Here is an 11,041-nt window from a genome sequence, read left to right on the forward strand (position 1 = left end):
AAATTTTGCGGGATTTTTGATGAAATTTCGCAGGAAATTAAAACAACAGAAAGACAATTCAATGTTTTATTCAATGTTTTACTGAAAACTTCAAATATTCCAATTTGTTTTCAAAATGCTATAAACACTACTGCCATGTGTCACGTGAAAGCACTGATGTGTAATATTGAGTTGAATGAAAATTTTTGAAATAATCTTGTAGGATGATTGTTTAGATAAATACCTTATAATCTTTCACAAACTTCCAAAAATATATAGGCCCGAAATGTTGATGACACACTTGTATATTGGAATAAACTTTTTCAGGATCTATTATATTGTTTTTTTAAATGTGGAGATACACAACACGGGATGATCAATGTAAACTAAAAATTCTACTCACAAAAACGGAGAGGAGGTTAATACAATTGATTAAAATTGTGATTAAATCTAATTAAAAACGTAACACCACTATAATAAAATATTTAAGCCACAAACTGCAAAATAAAAAGTAAATAACAAATTAATTTAATTGTCAACTGTCAGTTGTTAAATATGACAAGAGAATTGACTGACAGCGACATCTCTGGATTGGAATGGTAACTAATTTGCTGTCTTGACCACAAACCATACATACTCATAGACGTTTCACGACCATGCTAATCTTTCGGATCGAATTAACGCCATCTCTTGATTGGAATGGGAACTAAATTGACAAATTTTAGTTATGTGGGGATTTCAAATTATAAATTTCGCGGGATTTTTGATGAAATTTCGCAGGAAATTAAAACAACAGAAAGACAATTCAATGTTTTATTCAATGTTTTACTGAAAACTTCAAATGTTCCAATTTATTTTCAAAATGCTATAAACACTACTGCCATGTGTCACGTGGAAGCACTGATGTGTAATATTGCGTTGAATGAAAATTTTTGAAAGAATCTTGTAGGATGATTGTTTAGATAAATACCTTATAATCTTTTACAAACTTCCAAAAATATATAGGCCCGAAATGTTGATGACACACTTGTCTATTGGAATAAACTGTTTCAGGATCTATTATATTGTTTTTTAAATGTGAAGAAACACAACACGGGATGATCAATGTAAACTAAAAATTCTACTCACAAAAACGGAGAGGAGGTTAATACAATTGATTAAACTTGTGATTAAATCTAATTAAAAACGTAACACCACTATAATAAAATATTTAAGCCACAAACTGTAAAATAAAAAGTAAATAACAAATTAATTTAATTGTCAACTGTCAGTTGTTAAATATGACAAGAGAATTGACTGACAGCGACATCTCTGGATTGGAATGGTAACTAATTTGCTGTCTTGACCTTGACAATTTACGTGAAACGTCTATGAGTATGTATGGTTTGTGGTCTTGACCTTGACAATTTACGTGAAACGTCTATAAGTATGTATGGTTTGTGATTGATATGATATGCATATTATACAGCGTGTCTACTTAAGTTGGAAACATATGGGAAACTTTTTTATTATTAATTTTACGAAAAAAAAGGTATTCTTTATAAAAAATTCTACATGTCCCAAAACGTAAGATTCAATCATCAGATATCAAATTTGCTCAATATTATACGAGGTGTGTCAAAAAATATGAATTTCGGTCGAGGGTGAAGTACCTTTATTTCTCTCAATATCGAAAATTCTTATGATAAAAAGTTGTTTGGAATTAGAAACTAAGATTAAATATGCAATTCCATGCTTCTAATTGAAAAAACAATTTTTAATCATTTTAAAAATTTTTTCTCAAATTTATGGAAACACAACATCGTTTTTAATTATTACAAATATGATACCTCTTTTATTATTCATTTTACGGAAAAAACTTATTCTTCATAAAAATCTCTGCATGGTCTAAAATCTAAGACACAACCATGATATATCCACTTTTATTAATTTTATACGAGTTGTGTCAAAAAATATGAAATTCGCTCAATATTTGTACCTTTATATTTCACAATATTTCAATTAGAAGGATGTAATTGCATATTGAAACATAGTTTTTAATTCTAAACAACTTTTTTTAATAACCATTTTCAATATTGTGAAAAATAAAGGTACTTTACTCTTGAGTGAAATTCATATTTTTTGACATACCTCGTATAAAATTAATAAAATGTGATATCTGATGGTTGCATCTTCAGTCTTAGGACATACAGAGCTTTTTATAAAGAATACATGTTTTTCGTAAAAGTAATAATAAAAAAGAGTTATCGTATGTGTAATAAATTAAAACGAAGTTAAGTATTAATAAATTTGAGAAAAATTTGGAAAATATTTTTTTTACAATTTGAAGAGTGTAATTGCATATTTGATCTTAGTTTTTATTTCCAAACAACTTTTCATAATAAGAATTTTCGATATTGAGAGAAATAAAGGTACTTTACTCTTGAACGAAGTTCATATTTTTTGACATACCTCGTATAATATTGACAAAATTTGATATCTGATGATTGAAGCTTAGGTTTTATAGAGCATGCAGAACTTTTTATAAGGAATAACTTTTCTTCGTAAAATGAATAACAAAAAAGTTTCCCATATGTTTCCAACTTAAGTAGACACGCTGTATAAAAGTAAATTTAATTAATTGTATTTTGCTTGTAGTTAGTAGTGCATTTTATTAATTAATTTTATTTACTACATACAATTGTTTACCTATTAATAATATAACCTTAATATTACTTTTTCTTCTTATAATTTTTTTGGGCTATTGGCCTTGACAATTATCCAGTAACCAGGACCAATATGATTGGCCAATATAATTAAAAGTGCGAAAAATGTTGCCGAGCTGTGAAACCAGGTGTCGCTTTTCCGAAATTGCACGGTTCCAATATTAATCCTGTGTACGCGATACATTGAATATCAAATATCGATATATTTTCAGAATTGAAAATTGAAAGTTATATTGAAAGTTGAATATCGATATAAAAATATCGATAAAATTTTAAAATAAATCGATACATTTATAATGTATCGATACATCGTTGCCATCCCTAATCACGTTCGTGCGCTCTCGGCTTATGTTCTATCAACGCACGATCGTGAGTGTATGAAAAAATTCACTTTTATTAAACGTAAAACACTATTAGGATCAAATAAAAATTATTTTATAATGTTTTAACATTTATTACATACAACCTTAAATAAAACAAAAACTAGGAGTAAATTTCAAGCAATTATACCTGAACATATTAGGTACCTACAGACATTTCAAAAAAATAATTATTTTTTATGGTAGTCTCTAAAACAGGACTTGTTGCGTGACAAACACAAATAAACGTTGCACTTTTCACATCTAATTTTAGACCTACTAGAGCAATTTTCAAATCTGCATGTTCTAGGAGCTGGAATTTCATCAAAAATGGGAAAATGTTCATAACAATCATACCTCATTGAGTCACTTGGATTATTGGCTGGTCGATACCTTTTTTGGTTTACAACTGGATCAATATCCATAGATTCAGTATCTTCACTTGTTGATGAAGGATTTTTGGTTTTGGTTCCAATGAGACCATCGGCTACTTCTAATCTGAACTCGAGCAAATCTTGTATTCTCTTTTTTGGAATATGTGCATTGATGGCTTCAGTTATATAAAGGCGCCAAGCATTGACTACACAAAGGTCTATAAAGTGCAGTATTACTTTGAGGGTCCATTTTTTTGTCTTCATGAATGTGCGATAATATTCCATACCTTGGTCTAGAACGTCCACACCTCCCATGTTGGTATTGTAGTTGTGAATAAGCTTTGGCATGGAAACTTGAATATAAGGTTTAGAAGTTTTATCCCAGCGATTCACATTCACTTTATTGTCAGCTGATGTACAATTCGATACCATTACCACAGATTTATTGTCTTTCCATTTAACAACAACTAAGTCTCCACACATAAATTGCTGTGATTCGCCTCGTTTCATACAACGATCTTCTTTAAAAGGTATCTTTCTCCGTTCTGGAAGTCTGTTCATCATCAAAGTAGCTGTTCCATGAAGTTTCATTTGAGATAGACGTTCAATGAGGGGTATTGATGAAAAATATCTATCAAAATAGACACAGCTTCCTGGAGGAATTGACTTTGATAGGTGTAGAATCACAGCTGCGGAAACTCCAAGTGATTTGTCAGGGAAGGGAGTTCTTGCACCTTGATATACCTCAAAGTCTATCATTAGACCGTCGCTTGTTGTAGCCACAAACACTTTTAGGCCTTGAGGTCGCGGTTTGTTTTTAACTACTTGTCTTAAACCATTTGGACATCTTTCACAGAAAGGAATAATCTGTTCGTCAATGGAATAATTACCTGGACGTCTTTCTAATCTATCACATGCTCGTTTAACTGCAGTTATGATGGGCTGTACCTTCCAAAGTACATTCGTATTACCTTCAGGTGCTATGTCCTCATCAACTATATGCAAGGCTGTACGCAATGTCTTGAAGCGGTCTCGTGACATTTGGCTTGATACCATGTGAAGTTGTATCCCCTGACGCCAATACATGTGAAGTCTAGGATAAGGGACGCATCCCATAATCAAGTGTATACCTATTAACTTCTTTATTTCTTCACTGTTTGTGTTCAGCATGCGACCTGTCTTGCGCATAAAATAATTATTTGTACAATTTGCAGCCAAATCAAAGAAACCATCATTTAAATAATCGGAAAAGTACTCCATAGCATTTCTGATTGGTTTAGGTGTACTTTTTGGATATTCATGATTTTTTTGCTGGAACGTCGTGTCTTTCCATTGCCTCCTTTCTTTAGAAGAGCTCGTCGAAGAAACAGGTTCTTCATCCAATACAGGTTTTTCATCTAATACCGTTTCTTCAATCTCCTGGTCATCGCTGTCATTTTCAAATGTTTGAATCTCAAAAGCATCATCATTTTCGTCATGCAAATCTTCTATTTCAGACTCGTTGCCATCATTTAATAATTCTAGAGCCAAATCGTGGGTAAGAGGCACACCTGTAATTAGAAAAAAATATTTGTATCAAGAAAGTAGAAAACTCAAAGAGGTACCACAAAAATGTATATTATAAAAATGTCATACAAGGACGCGTTTCGGCTCTTACCGAGCCATCATCAGCTGGATCAAAGCTCCTGTATTTCAAGCTGATGATGGCTCGGTAAGAGCCGAAACGCGTCCTTGTATGACATTTTTATAATATACATTTTTGTGGTACCTCTTTGAGTTTTCTACTTTCTTACCTCGAGACCACATTTGAGAATGGATACTTCTCTTCATGATATTTGTATCATTTAAATAGAGAAAAATTAATAAAAAATCAAACCAGTAAACACGGCCGCGTTTAGGTCAATTGACGCCCTAGGCAATTCTCCAGTTCAAACCCCCATAACCCATCAAACATGTACCATTTTTGAAAAAAAAAAAAATGCAGAAATTTTTATTTAAATAAGAATACATTAAAAATCGATTTAAATAACGATGTTTATATACCTACAATAGAAAAAATTGTCATTCCAGTTCGATCACATCAAAGACTTCTTTTCAAAAAAAGACTTCAAAAAAAATTTTTTTCTTGACAAAATCGACAAATTGTTAACACGTTCTTGCGTCATACTTGATGGAAAATTATTTTTTATTCTTGACATTTTCGAAAATGACCTTTCAGCGGACACGTTTGCAACTGGGAAGCACAAATAAATGTGCAAAGCAATGCCAAAATTATGGAAAATATCTTTAAATTCACTTAGTGCAGTCACTGAAGGTTTTCACCTCCGATTTCGTTGAACCTCCATCGATTTTCATGAAAATTGGTGAGTAGTTAGAGGATACCTCAAGGAACAAAGGTGACATGATGCCAACTTGCGCTTTTACCGTGGCGGTGAAAATTACCACTTTACGTGGGGGCGAAAAAAATAATAGCGTAAATCGATAGAGAGAAAAATTCTAAGCAAAATTTTTTATATACAGTTATTAATATAAATCAATACTTTTTGAGTTATTAAAGATCAAATATTTTATTTTTTCGTAAAAAATGCATGTTTTAAAGCGGTATAACTCGAAAACTGTAAGCTTTTACAAAAAAGTTATTCTTACCAAAATTGAAGATAATAAAAAGATTAATACTAATGTTAATTCAAAGTGAGTTATGGGTAATTGAATGTATATTTTTTCTACGAGCACTCAAATCTAAGTATCCAAGATTAAATAACGGGAAAACGATCTTCTTCTTTTTCTTTTTCTACGGCACTACAGCCCAAATTGGGCCTTGGACTCCTTTATTTTTTGCCTCCACCCTTGCTTGTCTGTGGCTGCTCTTCTCCATACACGGACTCCTAAAAGGGCTTGTGCGTCGCTGTTTACTGTGTCTTCCCAGCGCTTTCGTGGCTTCCCAACCGGTCTCTTTCCTTGCATTCTAGCATTCAGTGCTCGTTTTGGTAGCCTATCCTCTCCCATTCTTATCACATGTCCGGCCCATTGCAAACTTTGTATTCTAATGAAGTCTGACAGGGGCGTTTCCTTATAAAGTTGATAAAGCTCGTTGTTGTATCGACTTCTGAAGATTCCGTTTTCCCTCACAGGTCCTAGTATTCTCCTAAGTACTTTTCTTTCGAATGTGTCGAGTTTGTTTTTGGATGTTTCTTTCAGGACCCAGGCTTCACTGCCATAGCATGTTATTGGTCGAATTAAGGTTTTATAGATTCTCATCTTTGTATTTCGGTGGACACTTTTAGACCGAAATATATAGGAGAGGGCAAAATAAGCTCTGTTTGCCTGCGTTATTCTCTTCCGTATTTCTCCATCTTCTGATCCGTCGGCATATATTTCTACTCCCGATCCCGGGAAAACGATGCATTTTATAAAATATACCTGCTAAGCACTTGTCAAAGTACTTCGGAGTATCTGTCAAATGAGCTCCAGTAAAAGTTAATAGCATCACAATTAAGCAAGTTATCATGAAAATAAGAGAACCCTTTAGAACTTTTTAGGAAAAAGTGAAAAATAAAATATACGCCATTTACACAAAAATCAAATTTTTGTAATACTTAGAAGAATTTCTTTATATTAGCATAAGTAATGATTTCTAATGATAGAATGCATATTTTTGAAAAAAATATGTAATTTAAAAAATCAGAATTTTTAAAATTATCGTAATTTTCATTTTCTTTTGATAATATATAACTCCAAAAATACTCAATATACGTAGAAAGTGATATATGATGACCAAATTATAGTTTTTTTTTGTATCAAATATTTTAACTTTTTACTATTTCTGTAGGGTAAAATATAAGCGAGATAGAAACGTTTAAAGCTTAAATTTTGCTGCGAGAACCATGTAACCGGGGCCATTTAACCTTGTATTTAAAAAAAGTAAGGGGTCTAAAATATTAAATTCAACGTGGTTTAATAGCCATTATAATTAACTTTCAAATGGATTTTAGGCAAACCTGTTGTCGTAACAATTAACGGAGTTATTAAAAAAACAATAAATTTTTTGAAAAATTTTTAAAGGAAAAATTTTGAAAAATATTTGGTGCGTAAATTTTAATGCTATCAACTTGTTCGGGGGCTCATTTGATAGATATTTCTAAGTACTGGGACAAAAAATGTTTAATAAGGTTATGTTATAAAATGCATCATTTTCCCGTTATTTAAGCTTGAATACTTAGATTTGGGTACTCGCCGAAAAAAATATACATTCAGTTACCTACCTGTAACTCACTTTTAGTTAACATTAAAAGGTTTTTCCTGTAAGGAGTTTATTTCGTTTTCTATTAGCTTTAATTTTGGTAATAATAACTTTTTTGTATAATCTTATAGTTTTTGAGTTATTTATGAAAAATCGGTAAAAAACATGTATTTTTCTCACGAAAAATTAAAATCTTTGGTCTTTAATAGGTACCTCAAAAAGTATTAATTTATTTTAATAACTTTATGTAACAAATTATGCTTAGAATTTGTCTCTCTATCGAATTCTGGGGATATTTCTAATAAAATAATTTTCACCTCCGAGAAGAGGTGGCATCCATACCCAGGGTAAAAGCGCAAGGTGACACCATATCACCTTTGTTCCTTGAGATATCCTCTAACCATTCACCGATTTTCATGCAACTCGATGGAGGTTCAACGAAATATATCAACTCATATCCACTCATATCAACTCATATCAACTCATATCCACCTTCAGTGACTGCACTAACTCTTCTTTAAATATTAAGATATGTCAATTGGTGATTTTATTGTGGTATCCAAATGACCCTTTAAGTGAATGCATTCATGTATGAATGATGATGTTATCTTGGTCGTCTTTATTTTGTATCAGATTTTCAGCTTCTTTAATAATTTCTTCATTGCTTAATTTTGGCAAATTTGTTAATAACACGAAAACGTTGATAAATATGTAAGTCGATAAGATTCCAGACGTCTATTCAGGTCTCTTATCAGAGTGTCGATTATAACCAGAGATGGGCATCGACACGTCGACTTTAATTGTCGACACAGACGTGTCGACAATGTCGAGAACGTGTCAACAATGTCGACAATGTCGACAATGTCAGCAACGTGTCCATAATGGAAAAAAGTGAGGTTATGTTATGAAATTATTCAGTTGTAAACTTTGAATGTGATCTGATCTGATCAGAATCAAAATGAGTGGCAGAAAACTGAATAAAAACTATGATATATTATCATTCAAAGTATTAAAGATAGAAGGAAAGCACGCGGCTAAATGTTGTGTATGTGGAAATGTGATAAAAAATACAGCTGCAGCAAGATTGCAAAGTCACAGGTAAGAAGAAATATCAACGATGAATTTGTGGATGAGATTCAACAGAACATAGAAATTTATGAACCCATTTGTAATCTGATCAATGTTTGTCAGAAATCTGACACATCTGTAGCAGATGCCGTTCATCTGTGGCTCAATTTGAATCTGCCAGATAACCTTAAAGAAAAATTGAAACACAGACAACAAATGGCGTTAAACGTGTACGCATTAACTGCGTACTATCTGCATCCGAAATATGAAAATTCCAAGCTTACGTCAGAGCACACTGGTATAATAACTCAGTTCTTACTCAGAAAGTTGTGCAATCAGGGCATAGAAGAATGGGACAAATTTAACACTAAATCGGGTAAGTCTTTCAGACAAAATTATCGCTCTTTTGATTTTTAATATATTAGGTTTACAATTTCAGGAATATTCTCAACACTTTGGGAAAAAGGAGTTGAAAAGCCTCTAGTATTTTGGCGAGTGGTCAAAGTGGAATGCCCAATTCTTGCTAAAATGGCTCTCAGACTTCTAAAAATGCCAGCCTCCTCAGCTCAAATCGAGAGACTCTTTTCAAATTGGGGACACATTCACAGTCTGATAAGAAATAGATTAACGTTCACTAATTCCAAGAAATTGGTACATATTTATGTTTCATTAAAGGGAGAGTATCCTGATAAAAATAGTTATGACCTGGACGAGGAAGAAATTGTAGATATGGACGGGGAAAGTACAACTATTTGATGTATTATTGGTTAAATGTTTTCTTTGGTTAAAAATTAGCAAAACCGCAAAATGTTGTAATGTTTTTATTATGCAGTCTCTGCCAAAGCACGAAGAGATTCAACACTGTTTCAGTAATTATTATACTATAATTATTATAATAAAGAGTTAGTAAAATTTAAAAAAAAGTAAACGAAATGTTAGGAAACAAGGTAAGGTTTCAATGTACTGAGATATGTTTGATTGTGGTTTTGAATCTTACCTCGTTTACTGACGTTTAGGTTTACGTTTCTTTTTAATTTTTTTAAACCTTTCTGTAAATGTTACGAGTTTACGAGTAACGACAGAAAATTAAAAATCTATGAAAATTTGTTTTGCTGGTTTTTTCTGGTTTTGCATCTATATGGTAATATTTTAGATTCATTACATTGCATTACTCTATCATGAGGTTTGCACATAATAAATTGTCTCTATATGAATCTATTTAAAATTCATTTACACTTGAAAAACCTGCAATCAAACAATTATGGAATATCCTATGAATTTGACAATCGCAAGTTAATAGTGAGGTTAAAAGTTTCAAATGTTTGAGATTATTTGGTCTCTTTGCAACTTGTTGAAACATTAATGCATACTTTTTCAATAAGTCAGCGCAGCCAGATTAACCTAAAATTTCAAATTAGTGCGCACGGAACGTCATTCTGATCGTTTGCTAATTGTCGACATACTCGACATTGTCGACATTGGCAACAACTTTAAATCACTCGACATCGACATGATTGTCGACATGTCGACAATCGAATTGTCGACATGACATTATCGACACCGCCCATCCCTGATTATAACATAGAATGTGTGGATTTTCATCTCATCACTAGCTGAAAAGTTTAGTTCATCATCGGCCCCCTCGTCAAATTGAATTTCTCTTTCTTATTTCTTTATATGTTTTATTTGGGCACAATTTTTTGGCTTCCTTGCGGTAAAGTAATTTGAAAGAGCTTCATACTCTTTAATGACAGAACCTAGATCCATAATGTTAATATACAAATATTTTTTGTACAGTATTTTTGCCGCCCTCTCATAATGTGCCGCCCTAGGCAACTGCCTATATTGCCTAATGGATAAAGTGGCCCTGCCAGTAAATATTTAGTATTTTTAATTTCCTGCTATTGAAAATTGAATTTGTGACGACAACTCACTATCGTGATATTCAAATATTACGGGACAAGATCTCTACAAACAAACCAATAATATTTCTTAAATCTTGTTTATTATCTCGAAGTTGAAACTTTATCTATACTACAAACCCATTACCATAAAATAAATACTTATAAAAAACAAAATATCTTTTACTTACGTTTGCCGGTTTTGTTATCAAAGTACACAGCCATCTTCTAGGGTATTCTATTGCAAACTAAACGGGAATTCGTTAAATAATTTCAGTTATGCTGATAGTGCATGATAGACACAACATATTGATATCATCTTTCCCAGTAAAAATATGTTTATTTTGATATTGATAGCCACATAAACATGAGCTCACGATCGTGTCAGCCGGTCACGAAAGGAATATAACTCCAA

The 11,041-nt window shown here is 32.1% G+C and overlaps 1 protein-coding gene across 1 annotated transcript; it reads right to left on the reverse strand.

The window, feature by feature from the left end:
• Positions 1 to 3,134: 3,134 nt before the first annotated feature.
• LOC126885958 (piggyBac transposable element-derived protein 3-like) lies at positions 3,135 to 10,996 on the reverse strand. Its single transcript, XM_050652784.1, has 2 exons — positions 10,818 to 10,996; positions 3,135 to 4,967 (listed from the first exon to the last, which is right to left on the reverse strand). Exons 1-2 carry the CDS (start codon positions 10,849 to 10,851, stop codon positions 3,235 to 3,237), a joined length of 1,767 nt encoding a protein of 588 aa, XP_050508741.1. The 5' UTR covers positions 10,852 to 10,996; the 3' UTR covers positions 3,135 to 3,234.
• Between the last annotated feature and the right edge of the window lie 45 nt (positions 10,997 to 11,041).

This window comes from Diabrotica virgifera, chromosome 6 (assembly GCF_917563875.1).
Source record: "Diabrotica virgifera virgifera chromosome 6, PGI_DIABVI_V3a".
Taxonomy (NCBI): domain Eukaryota; kingdom Metazoa; phylum Arthropoda; class Insecta; order Coleoptera; family Chrysomelidae; genus Diabrotica; species Diabrotica virgifera.